This window comes from Diorhabda carinulata, chromosome 7 (assembly GCF_026250575.1).
Source record: "Diorhabda carinulata isolate Delta chromosome 7, icDioCari1.1, whole genome shotgun sequence".
NCBI lineage: Eukaryota > Metazoa > Arthropoda > Insecta > Coleoptera > Chrysomelidae > Diorhabda > Diorhabda carinulata.
This window is the reverse complement of record NC_079466.1, coordinates 6728005-6754210: the sequence shown is the minus strand read 5'-3', so window position 1 is coordinate 6754210 and position 26206 is coordinate 6728005. Positions and strand designations below refer to the sequence as shown.

The following is a 26206-nucleotide window of genomic DNA, read 5'->3' as shown; positions in this document are numbered from 1 at the left end:
CCATTGTGTCGTTTGTCCCAAAAAAATCAAAATCCGTAATTCTCATCTCCAGTAAACATCACGACAATGAAGTAGATAAAGAGACGAAAAAACCAGAAGTAATCTTATTCTACAACAGAACTAAAGGGGGAGTAGACTCTTTAGATCAGAAATGTGCGAATTACTCCACTTCCCGTAGAACAAGACGTTGGCCGATGAGTATTTTTCATGCCATTCTGAACATAGCAGGAGTCAATAGTAGAGTTGTTTTTCAGTTCGCTCAGAAAAGTATGTCAAGATCCGAGTTCATCAAAAAATTAGGCCGTGATTTATGCGTGCCACACATCCAAAATAGGTTAAGTAAAACACTGCAGTTTAAAAGTTATAATGGAGAGCTTACACGTCCAGAACCTCAACAAAGAGGATTAGCTTCTAAAAGAAAGAGATGTGCAATCTGTCCGTCTAAAAATGACAGAAAAACCAATACTACTTGTGAAACATGTCATTTACCAATATGCAAGCAATGCACTAGAAATTTGTGTTCTAATTGTATTTAACTAATGTCATTAAAAAATAAGTTTTTTCATATATTATAATACCATTTTTTTCAATAAAACTTTTTGAAAAAAATTTCCACCTTTTTTAAACAAAATGGGCCTATTTGACCCAGTAGTATTAGATATGTCACTATTTATGAACGGTAGTACTTAAGGGTTAAAAAGGATACTTGATATGAAAAGGAATGTTTATATATTTCTTTATGATGTGTAGGTATATTTATTACATTTCTACTTCTCAATTCTAGGTTACGGATGTTTATTCTATAAATAACTCTTGGGTACAAATATTCTTGTTTCTTAAAATGTTGTAGTAACATCTTATAGTTTATCACTTTTATCTAAGCATGGCCCATATACCACATCACATTGATTTAAATCACCAAAGAATCACACAGCATTTTTCTTATGATAGATAGTTTTTCAGTTGTATGTTTTTCAAATCATAATTTGGTATCGATAATCAAATCGATTATCAAACCCACCGTATTCACTTAAAGTGAGTATTTTATTCTCCAGTCGCAATTGCAGCCGATTGAGTACCTCTGATAATTGTGCTTCATGGCTAAAATTCAATGCACTACTTACTTGGACTGATTTTTAATGAATGCCTTTTAGAGATGAGAGTAATTTCATAGAGGTCTTGATTTATTTTGACTAAAGCCTCCTGTATATTAGAAAGTTAGAATGAATAATAAATCTGGGTGTCGTCGGCATAAATGTGGTATTTACAATGTGAAAGTGTATGAAAGTTGGAAGTGTATAATGTATATAAGAGGGGACCTAAAATGCTTCCTTGAGGGACGCCTTGTTGTATCGTCAGTTTATTAGACATGACATAATCTAACATAACCTGTTGAGATCTCTCTGAGAGGTAATATTTAAGAAGGCAATAGCCGAATTGCTAAATACGATATTTGGGAGGTCGATGAATGCGTGTCACGGATTTTATGATGTATAGACAACACAGAATAATGAGACACTTTTAAAACCATTAACAAAGAAGTTCTTAATTTTATCAGCCGTAGCAAGTGATGAGGGCAATACAATATTGGAGGTTTTCATGACATTCATGTATTTCAAAATTTTCATGAAAATTACAACCTCCCAATTTAAATTGTAGATTTGCCTTTTTCTCCTGTTTAATAGCGGGCGATGTGTAATTTCTCAATTCCTTATATTAATCATAATATCTCATCAATTTTTTTGTTTATATTTATTTAGAGCGTTATCCCTTAATTTTTGCATAATCCTAATATTCTGTGATATCTGAATCTAAATGGTTTTTTGTTCAATGGAACATGTGTATCTATGGATTTAAAGAATTTTTTGATCTACTGTCTCGATTTCATGAATGTAGGCCCGCCGTTTTTTTTTCACCCTCCGATAGGCTATAAATAGAAGACAAGTTCATATGAAATAATAATCTTATTAAACATCAATAACACCAGATTCGATAGCTTCACAATTATGCAACAAATAGTATTCTTCTTGATTATTTTTGATTATTAACATCATTATTTATTAATATTATTAAACTTATTTCATTTCACAAAACCCGCTTTTCTTCATACATTCGATTATCAATGCCACTTTGAGTCCTTCTACTAACTCAGTCTTCTTACCGGAAGTGTCCTGCTCGCGATTCTCAAAATCAGCTTTCAGTTCCAGATCACCAAGTCTTTTAGCCATGTTTATTTACATTACTCCACACCTAACACCAATGTAATGTTATTATTTATAGTAATGCTGCCTGTAGGGTAAATTTATAAACAATGTCTTTTACTCACTTCATTCTTTCAAACATTAACACTAGACTAGAACTATGTAATTCATACAATTCATACAATAAATAACAATTCACTAATACTTATTTAATTTATTTGAATTCACTGGTTGGTTTTCTATTTCGTTCCTTTCAATATGACTATTTATGAAACTAACTAAGCCAAACATGCTCGATTTTATATCAGAAACGATATTTCTGGTATTCTAGAAAGTAAAGAAGCAAAAAGCTCCGACAAACATCAAATGATTCGGTGTACTCGCCAAATTCTAAAGTTCCATTATAACCGCACAGGACCGGCTTCTTTGTTGTTGGACTTGTGAGTAATACTAATATTGTAGGATATGTAAAAAATTAGAAATACTCTTTATTGATAATTTTGATAACTTTAGTTTAGTTTAGTAAAAATGTGACTTCTTATGCATCCTTGTGGGGAGTTTCTTCATAAATATTTTTTAAACCCAAATTAGACTGCGTATGCATTTTACACTTAAATTTGCAAGCCAAAATATAAAAGATTGTTAGTTTTCGAAAAAATCGATAAAACTAAACATTAAATCAAATATTTCACAACATCTTCACGAATATATTAATTTTAATTACGGACATTATTGAATTAATTTGTTTACGTAACCTGTATTTCACTGTAGCAAGAACTCTTTGTTAATTTGGAAAAAACTGTATAAATTTTATAAAGGTACGTATGTGTGTGAGAATTCGATAAATAGAAACTTTATTTGTTTGCATGATTCTTATTGTTGATTTTTATAACTGTAAATCTCACAACTCAAATTTTTCTCTTTTACTCTTTAAATGCACACAAAGTTTTTAATCACCTCGGTAAGTGAACATGCACCAATCGCTTCAATTTGAGATTAATACAGTAAACAAAATAAGAAGCAATGCATTAATGAGCGCATATTTGCACAATTGTGCAATGAACACGATGAAGACTTCCAACGATTGCTGTTACATACCGAAGTACGTTGCTTCGACTAAATTTTAGAGTATATGGAATGTAAAGATCCTGATTTGAACAAAACCTGATCAATTTTAGAGCGTATTTGATTTGTGCAAAAAGAGGAAACTGCTTCTATTTGATAAAAACAAAGAGTGTAATGGAGACTATTATTCGGCGCCAATTTTCACAGTTTCCAATTTTGTCGCAGAGAGAATAGCTCAATAAAGATATTCTTACATCCATTTGATGAAACGGAAGTGGAGAATTTGAATCAATTTCATTGATTCGTTCCTGTTCTAATATCCACTCATAGCACAATCAATTGAAATTTAATTGAAAATTTGTTCAGTTGATTCTATTCTCAAATAATTATCCCTATCATGCAATCAATTCTAGCCTTTTTTTTCGAAAACTGTCATTAAAACTCACTTTTTTTCTAAATTTGGAAATTGGTAGTAATGAAGCTGCGGGACCCAGCAAAAATTTGAAACTGGAAAATTTGGGTATCAATGATATATTACTAATTTTTTCATTTATCTTGCACATCAATATATATATACCACCGTCACCGTCAAATTAAAATTTTGAAAACACAGATACTTCCGTTAAAAAGTTTTATGTTCAGTAAGACTTTTAAATCATGGATTCAAAGTGTGTATTTCCGCACATGCATCATTTAGCAGGTGCTTTCTTTATAATACCTCCACTTCCATCTACGAAAACTTTTAGAATACCAATGAACCTTTTATTACTGCAATGAGCACTTACATGTATACACTTTTAACTATATAATTTGCGTCGTAAACTATCATCAGTATAGAGGAATAGTTTTGTAGGAAATAGCCATTCAATTTTTTCCCATATCTTAAAGAGATAAATTGAGGACAGTTGAGCGAACGTTTACTAATTTTGGAGATTTATATTAGTTATTATTCGTCATGGTAATTGATTTGGGAGTTTTGTGAACAATAATAATTTTCTCGAACATCAAATTCACAATAACTTCATTTCTATAACTTTAATTTTTCAATAAAATATCACAGATTAACATAAACAATAATCAACGCTTCTCTCTAAGGATATCATTCTATGGATTATGAATTTGCCAAGTAGTGATAACTGAAAACAACTATAAAAAAGCCCGTTTTTCAAAACAACATATATTGTTAAAAATGATTAGTTCTCTACTGAAAAAACTAATCTAAATCACCTCAATGAATATCCTAAATTTTGAGTAAACAAATTCTATAAAAATATAACTTTATCAGTAACCAATTACCATAACTAACCTATAAAATTCATCTATAATACATTCAATAAAAACTTTGAATTGCAATAAGAATAAATGGATGTTTCAATTTGAATATTGATTTTTCAAAATTTTTTTAAAAGAAAAAATAAAATCAAGATACCACTATCCTCCATTAATTGATTTCTAACATTATTATACTTATTCAACTACGGGAAAACGACGATCCAGTAGCGCTATTTCGAGAAGATAATCAAACAGCATAAAGTCGAAGATACGACGTAATTGCGAAGGTGAACTACCATTGCCGTCCGGTTTCTCATAGCACTTAAAACGAGAATGTTGTCATCTCTAGCTATAGTAGTCCCGCCTCGTGCTGAACCAGGTCTTCGCGTAAGCAAACGTCTCTTCGTCCTGCTGCCAAAGAGAGTAACACCAACGCTTCTCGCCGTTTTGTGCTGACCGCGGCCATCTTTTGAAGCTGCTACTGTTCGTACCACAATAATAGAATTTATGATCATTGCAATACGAGTACAGTGACAGTAATAATACTACACAAAGAATTTGCAATAGACAGATAAAACGACAGAAACTAGAAGTATACTGATAACAGTTTTTAGAAATTCAAACGCTTATCAATACAACAAAAGATTTTTGTTTATTCGGGCAATGGTACAACCAAACAAAAAACCAACAAAATTCCGTAACTTATACAGGGACAACCTGTACAATTTAAGATAGCAAAAATGAAATTTTTAAACAAAGATCTGCTATTTGTTTAACTTGATAAAATTTATGGTTTAGGAGATATGTAGATTTTTAAATCGTTGTACGTGCAAAGGAAACCGTTCGCCATAAAGAGCTATTCTGAAGAAAATTATCATAAATTGTAATTATGTATTGAAAATACTTACAGGAGGTATCAAAACACAATCAAACATTTCTTGGAGAACTAATGAATAAATAAATAAATAATCATTTGTACTACGAGTACATACTATCAAAGATCATATTGCCGACATAAGGGAAAACCTGAAAGAGATTGATAATTATTTTTCATCTCCTAGGGTACTGTCAAATAAGCTAGTACGTGATATTCAATTGAAAATTGCGAGCAAAATTGATTTCCCACCCATGTTATATGATATTCCTATACAAATTCACAAAGACATGTGGTTCATCCACATCCTTACTTCCTAAATGATTAAAAATCATCTTAATTACATTTTTCCTCAATATGGATTGATCGGGGAGATCCATTTGCATGGCCTCCATGTTTTCTCGAATTAAATACAGTGTTTTTATATTTTTAGGACGCTATGAGGAGGCTATATTGGAATGATTATCCAAGTTTAAAGAAATATTCTCCGTAGAATCCGGTGTCCGGAGTTAAGGTGCCCACTTCGAACAGTTATTAGAGTTTTTTTTATTTGATAAGTTGTAGGATACTAACTTTTTCTACATTTCAATTTTTTTCTAAGTAAGTAACACGATGTTCGAGATTATGCAGTTCAATTAGAAATGTTTGAATGTGTTTTAATACTACCTGTACGTATTTTCAATAAATAATTCCGCAATAAGTACAACGATATAAATCTATATATCTTCTAAAACATAAATTTTATGGAGTAGAACAAAGAATACATTTTTGTTGAAAAATTCATTCTTTCTATCTTTAAATGTCCATGTAAAAGTTACGGATTGTTAATCATTGAGCATGAGCCACCCCTAGCCTTCAGATAGTGGTGTAGAATTATTTCGTCAAACACACTACATGGACATACGTAATCATCCATTAGAATTTCATAACATCGATCGTATAATTTAGAAAATGAACTTGAATATAAGTTCTAATTTTGAAACTTCAAATTTCTATAACTAGTACAGGAAATGTTTTCTATGTTACTGCATTATTTTCACGTAAACACCCTTTAAATAATTTGTTCGTGTTAAAAAAGCTTTTTGTTTATGAATTATAAAAATGTATTGAAAGAAATCGTCAAATCCTTGTCTTATTTCGCATATATTTGAAAAATAATATATAAATTGGAAACAACTACTACAAAAGTGCAATGAAATATTTTTTGACCAATATGAATATGTTAAGTATCAAGTTAACAACTCAAATAGCACTTGTAGGTTAACAAAAAATGTTATAAAAACTTTGGCAATATCAGATTTGAGATATTCACATCATTGTTGCCATATCTCAAAACTTAAGTAGTATTAGCTTTAGTAGAGCAAAGATGATAAAATCTTATGAAGTTTTTAAAAAAGTTGTGAAAAGGTTTTAGCAGTTTAAATTATTAGATAACGAACAATGTTTACGTTTCAATCAGCGATAAAAATGTGGATTTTTCCACTTCTCGAAGTAAGAATAATAACCCAAATGTCATGCTCCTTCCAGTCAATAAAGGTATCGCATCTATGATACCTGCTTGTATCCAAATAAGACTGTGCACTTTTAATTACCAAATTTTTTTATTGACCCTGATATATATCTGGAATACATCAACATAAATTTCATAATACCTCCCTATATTGAGCTCATCTTTTGCCACGGGAAAAAAATTCCGATTGTTCACTGCGACCCACTGATAACAATAAAATTCTTGACCGAACACTCCAACTCATCGCTAAGCAATACCAATTCCACTTTGAAAACTCTATACTCTATCATCTTTCACATAAATCATTGTCAGCTTTGTTATTGTATTTTTACTTAGCAATATCGCTATCGATAGAACTGTTTCGGGTACTAAACTCATCAAGCACTGTTTGTCCAATACTCCATATTTGAAAGTTACTCCTTCAGGCAAACGAAAGGTCTCCCTATGAGATCCCCTTTCTCCTGCCATTCTCAATGATTTCAAGGAACATTTTGAAAATTCAGCATTAGCCTCCCCCTTTAAATCCATCTGTCGTGAACATACTTCTACCAATCGTTCTCTTTATATCAAGTTTTATTACCATCCAGCCCTACATCTCATTTTTACACTCGTATTACGATCCAACCCTCTGTCTGAAAAATCCGATCGACTATTAGGGATCAAAATTTCGATACAAATATCACTTTACAATGGTTGTAATACATCTTAGAAGCATCCTGAAATTTTTATCTCTTCTATCTTGAGATCTGTGAAGGATGAAATTTTCAATTAATAACATGAAATCCCTGCTTATATTGCTCTTCTTCCAATAACCTCAAACCAACAACCATGTCTTTGTCAGGATAAAGGAGCACTTGTGTCTTTTAAAACTTCAGCTTTCTCCACATTAGCCTACAACCAGCAGTCAATGAATTTCAATAGAATCAAAATCCTCGCACATTCTGTCCCTTCAAGTCGAGAGTGATAAAACAGAAGAACTGTAAACTGTTCAAATGAAAATACCAACTTCTACATATTCATCCTCCGTTTTCCGATATCAAATTACTCTCTTCCATCATTACCAATGTCAATAATAATGATTTTTGATTTTTCCACTAAAACTTCCCGAAAAACTTAAATTAGTCAATCATCCCGCCAAAAACACCTTAACCACGCAAAAAAACAAAAATCTCTTAGCCTCTAATGTCAAAGTCCAAACGTGTAGCTTATCTTGTCTCAAGCTTGTAGTAAGATTTAGATAAACATTGTTTTCGATGGTAAGCAAAATTTTTTTAATTGGTTTTTATTCAATTGAAGAAGTAGGCAAATAGAGGTCTTCGAACCATTTCTGAAAATTCTCTTGTATTGTATTTAACTCTGTTTCAAGGATATCAATTATCATAATAAGGTGTGAGCTTTTTTCTATTTCATGGTCTTTAATGCAGTTTTATTTTTGTATCGTATTGACATTTTCTAAATCCTGCGATGTTTGCACGAGATTATCTGGAAAGTTTAGGACATAACGGAGAAACATTTTTTTTCATGAACTTTTTCTTTCTCAATATAGTCGCCTATAGTGGTCATCTAACCTTTCTAGCTGTTCTAAATAATAGTAGCCGCCTCTCTTCTATAAATTGGCGTTTACTCATGCTATAACGTTCTCGTCCGATGGAATTGTCTCTCTCTCAACTTTGAGGTTATGAAACAGGGAATAATTGCTAGGGGACAGATCTGATTAAAAAGACGGATAGTCAATCAATTTGAAGTTGATATTAGCCAGTGTGAGAAGTTGTGTTGTCCTCATGGGAAAGCACTTCCCTTTAAATGCAATTGCTTTTCTGCAATTCCTTCTTTTTCTCAATCGAGCAATGATGCGTAACACATTCCTGTTACTGTTTTACCTTTTTGCTTTTTTTTCGTCTATTGAATATTGATGGGTCATTTTTGTATGGTTTGATATTGATGTAGTGGATGATTAATTTATTAATATGACGCTGGTAACTGCATATTATATTTGAGTGGGTACGAAAATTGAGTGGAAACATTAAAAATAAAAATTTGGATATATTAGACGCCTCTCTGAAATTAACAAGAAATTTATCCAAAATTATGATGGTTCGCAGTTTGGAGTAAAAATAGTACCAGAGTACCTCTTCTGGAGAATGTTAATTTACAGAAACCAAATATAAGTTCTGACTTGTGTGGTCTTAAGTTCGGATTAAAGCCTTTGAAGGAAAGGGTGTAACACAGGCTCTGACTAGATGCGATAACCTCGAAACCTATCAACGCACTACTACGTAAATCCTTCAAATGTTTCTTCCGATTGCCGTTATCCTAATAATTTATTGTAATATTGAAGTTAATTTTTTCATTCCAAATGTGAATTACTATCAGATACTATAACCACATTTGTGGAAAAATAATTACATTATGTAAGATCCGTTAACAAAATTCTTATCATTGATTGATGAGATGATGATTTAACTATTGATAAATCTAACTTAGATTTAACCAATATTTAATTGGTTTAATTGGGTGGATCACCGATACATGAAATTAGTTGATAATCATTTACTGCACGTTATTAATGATGATGATAATGCTCTGATAAGGCTTTTTCTATTTACGTTTACGATTACGATGAATGCTTAGATACTAGCAAATTTATTTTAAAATAGTAATAATAATGATGATACGAGAACTTACCTCGACTTATACACAAAAAAATTACAACTAATTTGACAAAACGATACATTTTTAAGACAATGACTTCCATCAAGTAAAATTATATACTGATACTATAACCAATGACTGATATTAATAAAAACTTGGAAAAAATAAACATTCAAATAGAGATAAGAACCAGTCGCCCCTGAATGTACGCTACGCTGTTGCCAATATTATGAAAGACTTAGATGAAATGATATCTTCCGTAAATCTTGTGGTCACATTAACTATTTTTTTTAAATGAATTTTTATTATTAAATCCCTTGTTTCGAAATTATAAATGTACAAGATTTCAAAATAGATATATTCTGTGATTTAAGCATGTAAGGTCTACAGGAATTCAAACCGGAATTGCATCATCTGAGAAATAATTATTTCCACATAGACAGTTGAAATTAGCATGATGAAAACATTATATTCGACCAAATTTTTGAAATAGAAACGATTTCAAGAAAAGGATCGTCCTAAGTGACCACTTGGGACGATCTCCTGGCATTTCTGAAAACTGGCCTCACGATGATCTTCGGCATAACGTTACTACGTTAATAATTGTTACTCAATTTTACGTATGATTTCCTGTAGTTAGAGTATTTTTGTTTTCCTCATTCACATAGACTGGACTTTTATGAAAACCCATAAACAGGTATCAGAAAGGTCTGGGCTGCCGGAAGGTATTGACGGATCATCTCCTATACGCTAAATCAATTTCGCGTTATAATTAACACTTAATCCACAATTTCCAATTAAGTGAAAATGGGCTTCGCCGGAAATAAAATGTTGTTGAATTTACAGGAGCATCGTATCGATGAAGAGTTTTCTCGACATCATTATAAATTGAAATTATAAAGCTCATTTCAAAAACAACATAAATCAAACAAAGGACTTTTAAACGGGTATTGTATATTTGAGTGTCAATACATCGTTCAGTAGATAAATTCTTACAACACTTCATTGAAAAACATGTAAAATCTCACAGACCACGGAAAGAAGGTGCATTGTCTAGGCAGTATTTATTTGAATATTTCATTATTTTGCCAGAGAAAAAAGAAGTTCGCAAAAACGAATTCCAATCATTTTATGGTATGACAGAAAACAGAGACAGGAGGTTCTGTAATCTACTTTTAAAATCATTCACTCCTCATGACAAGTACGGGAAGGAACCTAAAGCCATGATGATATGGCAGCTATAGTCTTTGATTTCATGAAAAATTTGCAATTACCGTGTATACCCGTTCAGGATATATTCTATTTTTGTTAACTGTGGGTCAATTGGTTCGGTATGAAAAATCTGAAAACAACAAAATCGGTATTTTAACATATCATGAGAGTATCGCCAAATAACGCGTCAATGAAGTTTGTTCAATGATACTGCATTACATTAAAAACTTCCTAGACTGAAGCATAAAAAAGCTTCTGATTTTTTCTACCAACTGCTCTGCCAAAATGAGAACCAAACGGTAATAGAAATTTTACTGGCTTTAACAGATCCAAAACGTTTTCACAAAATAGCACACTACTTTTCTATCAAAGGCCATCACGACTTCGGCTTACTAAAATATCAATAAAAAACTACGATCGAATATATGTTCCAGAAGAATACTACTCTATTATGGCAAAGCAAATTTAAAATTTTCTGTATTCATGATGCAGAAATATGCAGAGATATTGGACTTTAATGAGTGGTGACCCAAATATCACAAGAAAAATTGTGTGGCGGATGAATGTTTTGGGTGTAAGGTGCCAAAAGAACAAAAAGTATCTTTTGCAGTGTCTTCATACATGGGTCTTAAATACGACACAAACAATAAAGGGATCGTTTCAAAGGAATAGTTTATTGATGGTCTTCTTAAATATATTTCCAGTTTTGCTAGAACATCAGCAGAAGTAACACTAGCCAATAGGTGGAAAGAAGCATTCCTGAGGAATATTTACCATTTTATATGAAAATTTTCGACTGGTCTTTGAATGTCGATATGACTGTGGATGTGGAACCTGATGAAGAGTATGAGAATGTGGGCCCTGAAATAATATATTTACTCAATAAAAATTTTCAAATTATTTCACTTATTGGTTTAAAATCGAAGTATACTATAACATTTTTTGCATGTTACATTGTTTATTGTAAAATCACATGAGTCTAAAATGATTTTAACCAAGAGTAATGGTACATATATTTTGTTCTTTGCAGAAATCAAATGAGTCACAAATTTGTTTTAATTTTTTACAAACACTGTATAAGAGTTGGGATGCTGATATTAACCTGAAATGTGTATAACGTGATTGTATATTAGTTACTAGAAGGTTGTTTACCAAACTAAACTTATTTTTATTTCATTTACCTTTTTGTCTCTACTAAAAATTTGATTTTTTTGACTTAAGTTGTTTTGAGATGACAATCTTCGACAAAAGCATTTTTCTTGGAATATATATATATATATATATATATATATATATATATATATATATATATATATATATATATATATATATATATATATGTATATATATATTTAGGGTTTACTCATTGCGCATTGACGATGCAGCAGAGAACGCTCGAAGGAAAATACACGAATCGTTTCTTCATTTTTAACACCTGTTTAACTATCAGAACAGTAGTTAGAGATACAAAATGTGTATTAGAACTAGAGTTAACTGTATTTTGAATAGTTCCGTCAACAAAATAAACCTTCATTCAATCATTCATTTAAAAAGGCAAGAAAAGTCAATTTCATTTAGTAAAAATTTATTAAAATACATTCAATACCTAACGAGGTAAAAGTTATACTCACTATGCTCTATATTATTAGGTTTACTTCTAAGAGGGCGCTAAGTTTTGGTATGTGGCAACTCTGATTTGAATATTTGATATCGGACATTGGAATCATAAATTTTTTTTTAATGGTTAACGTACTCAGAACGTGTTGTAATATGAGGGCTATTTGAATTGTTTACAGATATTTAAAACATTCATCTTGGCCAAATAATAGAATTAGATCGCGATCATTTTCATACGTTGATTTTCTATTGATCAACTCGCTTTGACTTTTTGTGATGAGGCACCATCTCAAGCCACCATGTTTCGATGGTTTTCGAATTCAATTGAGGTCGCACTTCACTACACTATGAATTTCGTTCGTCCAAAACCGGCTGTTGTGCCAGTAAACATCGATGTTGTACAGTCCTTGTTTGGCAGACGATTATTTCTTCCTATTCCCGTAGATCAAAAATAAAATGCTAGGTCAACGTTTTTCTACATCTGAAGAAGCGGTTGATGCATTAAAATCACATATATTGGAGGTACTTCAATCGGAATGGAAAAAATTGGTCAAAAGTTATTGATCTTAATGGAGAATATTTTGAAAAATTATGGAGTCACATCCAATTATAAATATTTGTTTTTATCTGTCTATCTCAAAACTTTAGTAGCAGCCCTCGTATTATCTCTGATTAAAGCTGTATACTATTTAATATTTTGAGATCCATAAATTTTAATTGAGCAGTTCAAATTTTTCAGATTATGTTCGTTAAATTAATTGATACACTAGAAGTTGTTTTAAGAAGCATTTTTTGAAAAATAGTATGATCTCAGTTTATTTTCTAGATCATATTTGTTATTTTTTTTAGCTATACTATGAACGTTTTCTGATATATGGATGCGAACCATTCTTAGAAACAAGCGGTAACAAACGTATGACTGAAATTTATACAGTGGTTTTCAGATAAAAGTATCCACCTTTAATAACTTTTGTAATACTGGTATTTAGAAAAAATCCAAAAACACGTCAATTTATGTTGGAAGGGGCAAGCATTATGGCTTATTTAAACTTACTGGAAAAGCCACCCCCTCACCCCTAGCAGCATCCCCTTTATTTTTTAAATTACTTTTCATATTTTTTATGTAAAATTTGGATACTCCTCTTTGAGCTGATTTCAAAAATGTATAATACTTGTAGGTTAAAGTAGTTAGTTTATGAGATAAACAATTTTTCTTTTAAGAGCACAAATTTTACTTATTATTTACTTTCACCTTATTTGCCTGTACTAAAATGGGTTGTACAACAGTTCAAACTCTTTAATCTTTTTAACTGTGCTATTTATTATGAAGTTACAATAAGTGTTCAAAATGAGTACCATTCACTTTCATACAATGGTATAATCTATTTTGAAATGCCTCTCTGACATTGCTTAATACGGCTGGATTTAATTGTCGACATTCATTTTCTATCCTCTCTCGTAAATCATCCAGAGATTCTGGTTGGGTAGCATAAACTTTTGTTTTTAAATACCCCCATAAAAAGAAGTCTAGGAGTGTTAAATCCGGTGACCTAGGTGGCCACTCCATCATCTGCCCCCTTCTACCTATCCAACGAGCGGGGAATGTTTCGTTTAAAAATTGTCGGACAGGCATAGCATAGTGTGGGGGAGCTCCGTCTTGTTGAAATACCAGTAAATCTTCGGAAAGGTTATCATCATTTTCTATTATTGTTGTAATACGTGGGTCAACCCCTTCCCTGAGTAATTCAAGATATAATTCACCATTTAAATTTCCGTTGATGAAGAAAGGTCCGACAATGTGGTCACCTAGGATACCACACCAAACGTTTAACTTTTGGGGATGTTGTGTATGGAATTCACGCATAATATGTGGATCACTTTCAGCCCAATATCTACAATTATGCCTACTTACTAAGCCATTTATTGACCATGAGCATTCATCAGAAAAGCAAATATTGTTTAAAAATTGTGGATTGTTATTGATAATTTGGGTCATTGATTCGCAAAACTCTAGACGACGATCAAAATCATCTTCATTCAACTCGTGCACCAACTTAAATTTGTATGGGTGGTACTTGAATTTATGTAGAACTCGGAAAACTGTAGAAGATGAAACACCGATCGCTCTACTTATTGTTGACAACGATTGGGGTTGTTGAGCCTCTAAGCTGACTTGCCCTAAAATTGCCACTTGGATTGCTTCGTTATTTACGAGTCCTTCTCGCTTATGCACTTTATTGCAAACAGACCCTGTTGTGGTAAATTTCTCCATCAGTTGAATTACATACTTATGAGTTGCATGTCTTCCGTCATGTAATTCGTTAAATATTCTAGCAGCAGCTCTTGCACAATTATTATTTTGGTAGTATAAACCTACAATTTCAATTCTTTCTTGCAAAGAGTAAACCATTTCAGAGAAACAAAATAAATAATGTATCAAATTACACTATCAATAGTGACTACAAATTCTAGTTGACAATGTCAAACTTTAATAAAAAGTAGAGTTTTTTGTTGTTTGGATTTTTTAAGTAGAATAAATAGCACAGTTAAAAAGATTAAAGAGTTTGAACTGTTGTACAACCCATTTTAGTACAGGCAAATAAGGTGAAAGTAAATAATAAGTAAAATTTGTGCTCTTAAAAGAAAAATTGTTTATCTCATAAACTAACCACTTTAACCTACAAGTATTATACATTTTTGTAAATCAGCTCAAAGAGGAGTATCCAAATTTTACATAAAAAATATGAAAAGTAATTTAAAAAAATAAAGGGGATGCTGCTGGGGGTGAGGGGGTGGCTTTTCCAGTAAGTTTAAATAAGCCATAATGCTTGCCCCTTCCAACATAAATTGACGTGTTTTTGGATTTTTTCTAAATACCAGTATTACAAAAGTTATTAAAGGTGGATACTTTTATCTGAAAAGCACTGTATATCTGGCTTCAATAAATAAATACGGCAACAACGGTTACAAAAAAAGAAATTCAATAAATTTGATGTATCAATATCATACGAGTATGTTCAGCGTTGCTATTGTATACAAAGAACTTCTTTACATACTTTATCTGAAAAATCATAGATAATTCAAAAATTTGTCCTGATAAGTATAAACATATTATCAGTGGACTGTTTCTCTTGGTATTTCACAGAAAAACATTAGATAAGGAATTATATCATATCGACCACATAGATTTCACTGGTATATTAAAATTCCAAAGTTATTTTCAAAACCTACTATTAGGTCGGGAGCTGAATATAGTTGACTAAGTAAATTCTGAGCACCGTCTTCTATAGTTTTGAACTTAAGAAAAGCTATGCTGTACTCTTAACTTGAATATAGAACATCTAATACGAAGTTGATAAGCAGTTAATTTTTTTTTTTTTGAGGAAAGAAAAGTGCAGATGGCTTCTAAATCTGTTAATTGTTCGATACATTGGTATAGATTCCCTAAATATCTTGGAGCTTTTTGTGAAAAACCTACCTATGCAACATAAACTTTTTTATGAGCCCAATCTGATAGTCGAATCGCAACTAGTTAAATAATGTAATGCTGGCATAATACGACAAATCTTCGCCAAGGAATTAAGCAGCCAAATGACATGCTGAATAGTTTTTCTTTTTTTATGATAAGAACTGCCTCAATTAGTTGTAACTTTATAATGCGATTTTCTACAACTGCTTCATCTATTTCAATGAGTTCACTTAGTCGCTAAGCTAAATAGTGAAATAGTGATTATAATATTTCATTCACCAGCTTCTAAAAATCTCTATAAGTAGGGTAAATCCAGTACAAGTGTCGCACATTTTATTAAGTAATAAAATATACAGGTTATTAAAAATAACGGAAACAAACTCACATTAAAATAAAATATTGACCAGCTCTACTGATTCACTACCTTTCAAAATGATCTCCTTTTTTTTTACAAATCGCGTCATCGCGACAAAAATAATGTCATAACAAATGCAAAACTACATAGGTCTACATACCACCTGAATAAAGGACAAAAAAATACAATTTTCTTGAACACAACGTAAAAAACAAAATTATTTCACATTCATTACATTCTTTTTTTCTTCAATTATTGCCACAGAAATCTTGGTGCACCCTACGTGTAACCATCGATTACATTTGATGCATTTGATCCAGTCTTCTCCTTTTCTTGTTTCGTTGTGATATTTATCACATCGTACACAAATGTTGGATTCATCCTCACAACTTGAAGAAGTACAAGAACAGTATTTTTTTTGAAAATTGGTTTTCCATTATCTTCTGTGTTTGTAATTTCGGTTTTTCTTTTTCTTCTGTTTTGAAATCAACTTTTCTCTTTTCATCGAAATATTTTCAAGGAATGTTAAAACAGGAGTAACAGCACATGTCATCGGCACTAGAGATATTTGATCCAACAGTATTCCTAGGTTGGAATCTTGTTGAGGCGAAACGAAGTATATGAAAATCATGGCTGAGGCTTTATCAAGCGTTTGGTGGTATTGAAGTCAACTATTGTCTTTGTAGAGGTTTGTGCACGTACCAACAGCGGTTATGATTTTTCTTCTGTTAGATAAGCATAGTCAGGAATGACTGAGGAATTGAACGGATCTGCACCCGTTGCTTTGAAAGATAAACTGAGTTTTTATGGTAGCAGATTTATTTTCTACAGTATCCAGTAAAAAATGTCCGTATTGTAACCTGTTAATTCGTCGTCAAGGATTGGCCCTTAGAAATAAATTACAGGTTTCATAATAAAACGATTAGAATACCTTCAAAAAACATCTGTATTATGGCTGCAAGAATTAAGGGGTATGGCTCGGTAAACAGAATAAAATAATTTGATTCTCAGATGCGTCTTCACGTTACTGCAATGGATTGAATGCCCACCCAATAGTAATAGGACTCTTCCGGTGGGTTTTCTGGGCACAAATTGTTCTATGAGCTATTTAAAGATTTTCTTATTGACAATAATATCTCACCTCCTTGATGCCAGAACGAATCTAGCACAGATTTTTCAGTTGTCGAGAAAAATCAACTTTCTCAGATAGAGTTCAATGATCTTGTCAAAGACTTGGGTCTTTAAAAGATGCTGCCGAATTACTGGATTCAAAGCTTTACAAGAAAAATCTTTCATCATCTGGTAACTCATTTTCCTCAAAGCAGTCTTGCTGCATAATATTAATGTATCTGCATCTCTTTCAATGGAACACTTAGTTCATGTGAAAGAAAACTACAATGACTTAGCTACGATTCCTGAAAAAATTTAAGATCAAGAACATTAATTGATGGTTTGCGGATATTTTGAAATGCTAACCATGTTGGGTCAACAGTCAGATTATACAAATTTTTTTTGTTTCCTATGTTTGTGGAATAATAAAGTTAGAGAGCTGTACTAGAAAACCACTGCCTGGCCATCACACAAAGAAGAAAAGAACAAAAGGTTTTACGAAGAAAAAGAGTGAACATAAGGTTGTGTATAAATTTAAAAAAGAAAAATATAAATATTGGTTGTTTGGTTTCAATAAATATCATGCTGTGTGTTTGTTGTAATAAAAAGTGGATTTTTCTTATCACTGTCTTTATTTTGCAAAAAAACTATATGTGATGGAGAGTAATGGAAGTTATTGTTCAAATCAGCCCAACTTAAAACATATAAATCAGCAATAAATCTCATGCAACTGGAAAAAATCTTTTTTTTGAAGACCCGTTTAATTGCCACGGGTCACGAAACGTGGAATTTTACAATCTATTCACATTTTGAATGTGTGGAATATAGAGTTTATCATTATTTAAAGTATTAAATTATTATATAGAGTAAAAAATTAGTGTGTGGATTAAATAACATCAGTTCATTAACTATCCATTGGATGTTAAATACTGTATATTTCATTTAATTAAAAAAAAATTAGAAAAGGAAGCAAACTTAGCTAGGGATCTGATATTTTTTTTAAAATGAATGATCAAATTAGTAATTTTGAGAGGCTCTTACTTGCTTGTGGGGTCTGTGGCTTCGGCTCCCCTAAACTCTCCCGAAATCCGACGCTAGAGAGTAAAGCAGGCAGAGAAAACGAAAAGGGATCAGTACAGCTGCTGGCCACATATGTTTCCCGTTGTTAGGCATCTCAACTAAAAGAATTGGTGCATATTTGCCGATGTTCATAATTTAAACACCCAACTTTCTTTGGCGCCTGCACTATATCTCGCTATTTACAATTTATTGCATAATCTTGGCATGCAAAATAATTACATTTCAAGCTTCATCTATCAAAAAATTATAAAGGTGCAGTTTGTGCGTTGATATAATCACCTATTATAAATAACCACAAATAAATTTTTTTTTTCTTAACTAATATCCATCAATCCATATTGCCATCTATTTAACTGATAGTTCAACTACGTCATTCAAATAAATTTTATTACTACACTTGGGTGTTGTAATTCTGTCAATAATTGTAAAAATTCATGTACTATGAATGTATATAAGCTAATAATCTTTTGTAGTTCGAATGATTCTCCTTACGATGAATCATTGAAATTTGTCTCTTTCAACTTATCATAAATAATATTTTCATCAAATATACTATAAAATTTATAGAAATTATAATCTTGCATCATGTAGATCATTTACCAGCTAATTGCAGGTTCTCGCAACTCGGAACAAGATTTTTAACAGACTTTCCGGATATGGGATATCTATTTCTATGAAAAATTTCAAACTCAACTTGCAGAAGTTGTTTTTCCTGTAGTTATTGACCTCAATTCAATTTTATGATTTTGGGTGGTTTAATAATTATTATTGAGCAGTTATCAAGGAGTTGCTAATACATCCAGTTTTTATGTCGAAAAGACAAGAGCGTACAAAAAATTACAAGGCTGAGTAGCTTGTTAATTACGCTGCTCATAAGAATAATTAAAAGTTATCTATGTATGGGAATCAATGACTAGGTTATAAAATCAACGGAACAATCAAAATCGATAAAGTAGTAATGATCGAATCATCCAGATCATGATCAGGTTCAGCAGATCAAACATAATGACAACATCACGCATTTGTTTTGTTTATATGCATTAGCAATCAATATTTGAATATGGTACTATCACCTCCTATATCATGAGACATTGTACCATTGGTTCAATCTAATGGAGCATATATAAATTAACCACCGAATATATAGATACATTCAACTTCTATACAAAGTGGGACTGCCTTATCCATGTTTCAAATCAAGAAAATTTATTCTTCTATAAATGAGAAAAACACGAGTCTTCTCATTTCATTATAATCATTTGATAAGATTCGTTATTCCGTTTCACGTAATCTACTGATACCTGTATTTCTAAAAATAAATAATTGATAATCTCAATTATAGAATGATTGAAGTCTCAAATGATTTACAAAGTTCCAAATTTATTATAAAAGCAAACCAAGAGAAATGAGAAATGATTCATTGTTCACTATTTTCCAATTTGCGATCCCAAACAAATATATTTAATTTGTTTATTGAGATGAATGGTATAAAGGAGATCTGAGGGTTTTGAATAATTACATTTGGATGTGAGTAAACCTTTTTATAGCAGCAGATACAAAATTAACAATGAACGGGAAATATAAATATAACATTATATTAAATATACAAAAAAGAGGGAGTGAAAATTAGAACAATTTTGTCTTCTCAATAAAGACAGCCTTGTTGGCTCAAACTGAGAAATATCGCTTATTAATTGGTAACATTAAATACCTTTAAAAAATCATTACGCTACAACAACTATGAAAATCATAAATAAGAGACACACAAGATGGGCCGGATTTAACGCTGTCATTGAAGCCGTCTTTGAGGACTCTGTTGTAACTGTAGCAGAGGTTGTTGATGTATTGGTGTTTGGATTTGCAGTTGTAATTGTTGTCGAATTTGATTCTGTAGTTGAAGTCGTATTTGGAGCTATAGTTGTAGTTGTTTCGGATGTTGGCGTTGTGGTTGTACTAGTTATTTCAGTTGAAGTAGCGTTGGATGCTTCTGTTGCAGTTATAGTAGAATCTGTAGTCGTATTGCTAACTGTAGCCGTATTTGTTGTATTCGAATCTATTGTAGTGCTGACAGATGTAGTTGAGACTGTAGTTGATTCGGAGGTTGCAGTCGAATTCGCTGTCGTGCTATTCGTATTAGCTTTGCCTGTGAACAAAAACAAGTTATCACAACATTGCAGAAGAATGAGTGAGAAGAATACTTGAAACCATTGTGTTCATTGAAACATATGATGAATGAATTTAAGGTAAAACAACACAAACAATTTCCATCTAACGTTTTCCTCACCTGAAACGAACATTTTGACCAACGATCAGGAATTATTTAGTATTATGCTGGTAACACTGATTGATGGTCTTAATAGCTATATAAAATTAACTAAAATTAAGCATAGAACAACAGTATCTGTGATTATCAATTGAATGAAGTCTCAAATTTATTTAGAAGATCAATTTGGTATGAATCTAGTAATCTACTGTACATGGTACAAAGGAGAATTGTGACTGCATATTTGCCAAAATATAAAAATGTATACAACAGCTACAAGTAGTTATTAAATAGCTGATTAATTATCATATCAAATTGAAGAATAAACCATCACTATATCCTGTATCGTGGCTAGTTAATTTTTTAACAGCGGTAATTGCTGTGATGAAAGTGAAAGTATAGCTATTAAAATATACAATGTTTATATTGTGACATTCAAAGAAATTAAATCTGTATAAGTATTAACAAATTTTTTATATTTTGTTCTTTGAGCGTCTTAGAAAAACTCCAACTAAACTTATTATCTTTTTGGAACTTACAAAGATTTAAGCTCAAAGAATTTTTAAAGTTTTTTATTAAATAAGATCAATAAGGAACTACTAAATGAACTGGAAAGCAAGGAAAAATATAATTGTCATTACCTTGTATTAGGCACAGGACTAACAACAAAGTCACTATTTCAGTTTTCATCTTGGTTGATATGTCCCTATTGAAATCATTTTAATAGCTTTATCAGCTTTTATATACAATTGGTATAATATAAAAATATATATTCGATTGATAACAAGATAATACTTTATTGCACAATTCTCGTACTTTTTTAATGATAAAGTTGCGTATGTACATCAATAAAAGTTATTTTCTACAGCGATTCCACATATTTGTTGAAAACTTTTACGATACTTAGTCATATATTTATATTAAGAAACAAGGTGGTTTAAAATTATCAATGTTCCTTTCTAAACCTGATAATGAGCTACCATTTTTTTTGTTTTGTAATAATTTTCAGATTCTGATAGGTGGAAAATGTTTCAATTTAATAAAACTAAATAGCAAGATTCCATTGTTAATCAAACTGAAAGTTGTGGGATGCTCTATAATAATCATTACAATTACTACTTATTTATTAGCAAAGCACCCCACGCTTATGGACAAAGACAATAATGTTTCTGTCAGTTTATTCAGTTGTTATCATTATTTATTTTATCTTTGAATTGATATAGATCTCTGCTCGTTAATTTCTAACTATCAATGACTTGTATAGGGGAAGGGCACACGAGAAATCTTTTATATTTTTATTAAAGAAGGGATGATGATTTAATTCCTTTAAATAGTTTTATATAAAAACGATAGAGCGCTGTGTATAAATTTTACTTTAGAACGATAAGTTTATTTAAGATAATAATTATTTCTCTAAAGCAATAAAAACTAAAAAAGTAACTTTTTGTCATTTTCAAAATTGTTTTCCTAATACTATGAGTATAGATTCCAAATAAAAGACTGTTTCATATTAGGAATCTAGAAAATAAAAAGAAGGAGAGGAACCAAAATGAAATTATTGTTATTATTCTACTAAAAGTAACAAATATACACCTAAAGCAAACAAATTGTGTGCCTTCAACTTCGCCGTATTTCTCGTGGACCATATAAAACAAGCGGAAAATTTTCACTGACAAAACAAACATTCAGCATCATTGTTATCCTCTTTTCATCAGTAGAGTCGTCAAAATGTACGGAATCTTCTAAATCTGAGCAGCTTGATATCATTCCAGCCTTTTTGTTACTTTTAATCTTGGATTTTTTATCCGCTGTTCCTGAAGACTTTGATTTTTCGTTTTTTTTTTCGATTTCTTTGTGATTGATTCTTCCTAATTTCTCTTGTATGGAGTACAAGCTATTAAACTAGATTTGCCTTTACTTTTATAAGAAGAATTTGCACCATAATTTGTAGAGGTTGATGGTATTGGACCAACCTCTTTTGGAGAGAGAATTGTCAATTGGTGAATGTTCATATAACTTATCACCATCTTACGGCAGTGAATATTGATGAAGTGATTGATTTTTTCTATGGATATAGGGGACGCCATTACTGAGAACTAGTCTCCGGAAAGAAATCGTTGAACCTACTGTCAGCTGTTTTTAATAATGTGCTTAATTGAATAAATGCGAAATTTTGTAATGCTTGGAAATCAGGTCTAAAAATTCCGTCACATAAATAATAACAGCGTTTGAGAAATTGAAATGTCTATCGATGTAATAATATATAGAACAAATAATTTTCTGAGAAGAATTTGAGCTTAGCAAGAGTCAACAATAAATAAAGGAAAAGGTCCAAATCATAATGAGAAAAATATAGGTAGAAGTCGACCTGGGAGCTGATTCAGTAGCGTGCAACAGAATAGGAGCATTTAAACAAAAATAGATCAATTATAGTTAAAATTGCAAAATAAAACAAAAATTATTATGAAACAAGCTTAAAAACTGAAAAGTACAAATTTATGGATTAATGAAGACTAGGCGAAAAAAGTGCAAATAGAAATAAAAAAGTTGTTACCTTAGATGAAATTAGCCTGAGAACAATGACACAACGCCACCCTCAAATATAACAAATTAATTTTGAATGGCAAAATTTATGGAGCAGAGGAAAAGTCGAGAGAAAATCACGACAAGAAACGATCTTTACCCAGATAATGGAGGAGGGAATAAAGAGAAGAAGTCAGAAAACTAGCAATTAAAGAAAATAACATGGATATAATTAAAATCGACAGAGAAATGGAATAAACAAATGGAATGATATAGTGGGAATGGCATCATTGAATATCAGGATAATGCTGGCACAGGAAAAAATTCAAGAAATTGTATAAGAAATGTTGAAATACAAAATAGACATATTAGCACTCCAAGATATAGGATAAAACGTAGAAGGGCAAATAAACACCACCAATACCACTGTTGACCAGTGTAATTATTGGAGATATGTATGCAAAAATAAGAAAAGAAGACTACTCAAGTAGTGTGGCAGGGAAAGACACCATACACGAAACAATTAACGATAATGGGGGAGAATATGTAGTTTAGCCGAGTAACTCAACATGTATATTAGTAGCACTAGTTTTAAACATAAGAAACAACATAAAATAACGTGAATAATACCAGGAACTACCACGGAAAATCAAATAGATCACGTCTTATTATCAAAAATAAGATGAAAGATGATCCAACATGTAAGCAAGATTTAAGGAACTGAAAACGAGTGAGGTTCAATAAAGAAAATAAATAGAAATACAACTACAAAAGAGCAAAGAAAAAGATAGTGTTAATGAGCAATGAGAAGAGATTGAAAAATGTGTTATAAATGCAACGCAGGAAGTCATTGATACAAAAGAAAAAATAACGAATGGCTCGACCAGGAATGTACAATACAAATAAAAGAGGAAAAAGATGCTAGATTGAAATGGCTCTGAACTATGAAACAAGATGGTTATGATATATATAGAACAATAAAAAACGAGAGCACTAAGATGATAAAAACAAAGAGAATAAAATGGCTAAATGACAATATGCACAATGATAATAAAAATAATGGTAATCAACATAAAAAGAAGTAAATTAGAAAACGGATTACAAGTTTTATAGAAAAAAAAAGAAATCAGAATTTCAAAAAATTTAACGGAAGAAGATGATATAAGTGATAATGGTACAATACTAGAAAATACAAACAATAAAATAGAAGGACCAAATGAAATAGTGGATTAACTATTAAAATATTAGGATATAAGCAAAATCACATTTCAAGGGTAGTGTTAGTAGAGTTTTCTACAAATTTGAGAGACTTTTTGTCGAGAATACTGGAAGTGTCCACTAAATAATTTCTAGTAAGCTTTTATTTTACCTTAAAAATTGTCAAGGAATGAAAGTCGATAACGCACTGAGAACATTTTAGCTAGTGACAGATAATATTTTTAGTATTGTTTTGGTGATCTTGAAAATGGTATACTTTGAAATAAAGTATCTAGAAAATCAAAAAAACCACCAGCATGATACCCGTTGCATCAAATTCAACCTAGAGTGGTGATTATTGAAGATCTAATAAACAGAACTAGATTGGAAACAAAATAACAATTCATGTTTTCATCGAATGGTTCTATTATCACCTATATGAGAACAATGCCGAGAGTTGAAAATATTCTTAAAATCTCCTACTTGGAGCAATTGGTTCAATACACTCAATTATCATGTTTAACGATTATTTTATACATACTGTTCTACATTTCATATATACATATATTCTACTATTCAAAACTATTACAACTATTTTCACAAACCTTCCGTGAACTGGCTTTTGAGTATTTATCAGATCGTTGATCGTTATCTTTTCACAAGTTACACCTTGCATCCCTTATTCTGTGAAAATCATTTTTTATTTTAGTAAAATTATCTTTTTAATTAATAGGATTTATATCAGAAGATGAATATTGATAATATATGCATTCATAGTCTATAAAATAGTTCCATAGGAGAACAAAATATACTAATAACAAAATTTTATTTGTTATGTATGATCTGCAAACTAACTATATTACTTGTTTCTGCTACAATATAAATCATTTCCAGCATTTTTGATAATACTTTTACCTGCAAGTGACTGCAAGACGGTGGAATTGGAGTTAGTGGTAGTATCCAAAAGTTGAATGCGATATATTCATTACGGGTTCTAAAATAGTTCTCAATAAAAAAAATTTGTTGTCCAATTACAGTGTTTAATTCTGACCAATATAATTTGTCTAGTTTGATGTTCACGCTGCTTCCAAAACGCAATTTTCCTCCATATTAGTTACCTAACAAGGTGTATACTTGGATAATTTGCATATTCTGCTCGTTGAAGTTAACAGCTGTTAACACTGATAAGTAGGTATGATTATTTAAGTAGCAATAGCAATCCAACTAAAAGAGGAAAAATGTGCGGTGTCTTTCTGAAAAGGTCCTACGGAATATACAGAATAAAACCACAATGAGTAACAAAATTATAGGTAATAGTAATAGATAATGATTAGTATATGAGTGGTATATAAGTACATAGCAAATATTAAACCAGTATGCGACAAAAATATAATGAGTTAAGAAAAGAATCAAAAAGCGTTAATACAAGAGCAAAAAGAAATTGGATAGACAGCAAAATAAAGGAAATAGAAAGGGTAAATATAAATATAAACTCGAAGAAGTTCTATAAGAGCATAAATGAACAAAATAAGGTAAATAAAGGGAAGATAAAAGGCATAAAGGATAGCAACGGAAAAGTTACGGAAGATGAACACCAGTACAAAATGACATGGACGCAATATTTTAAGGAAGTACTTACAGATAAAGAAGTACTCCAAGATGAAGAATATCAACAAATAGAAGATCTAGAAAATGCAACCGAAAATACGGATGAACCAACAAAAGAGGAAATCTATGAAATAATCAATAAAAGCCGCAATAGAAAAGCACCTGGATTAGATGGCATTAATATGGAGCTAATAAAAT

At 31.1% G+C, this 26206-nt stretch overlaps 2 protein-coding genes across 3 annotated transcripts in view; one reads left to right on the top strand and one right to left on the bottom strand.

Moving 5' to 3' along the window:
• LOC130896680 (protein quaking-B-like) overlaps positions 1 to 26206 on the top strand; it is a 724732-nt gene that overhangs the window by 364014 nt on the left and 334512 nt on the right. The gene's annotated exons all lie outside the window — the stretch shown is intronic.
• LOC130896681 (integumentary mucin C.1-like) lies at positions 19944 to 21391 on the bottom strand. The gene is made up of 2 exons (XM_057804937.1): positions 21322 to 21391; positions 19944 to 20560 (listed from the first exon to the last, which is right to left on the bottom strand). The coding sequence occupies exons 1-2, from the start codon at positions 21368 to 21370 to the stop codon at positions 20142 to 20144; spliced, it is 468 nt and encodes a 155-aa protein (XP_057660920.1). The 5' UTR covers positions 21371 to 21391; the 3' UTR covers positions 19944 to 20141.

Bases quoted from the DNA above. Each gene is read 5' to 3' on its own strand.
- LOC130896681 (XM_057804937.1), bottom strand. From the start codon at position 21,370: ATGAAAACTGAAATAGTGACTTTGTTGTTAGTCCTGTGCCTAATACAA. The intron at 20,561-21,321 runs GTAATGACAATT...TTTTGTTCACAG, and splicing joins AGTCCTGTGCCTAATACAAG to GCAAAGCTAATACGAATAGC.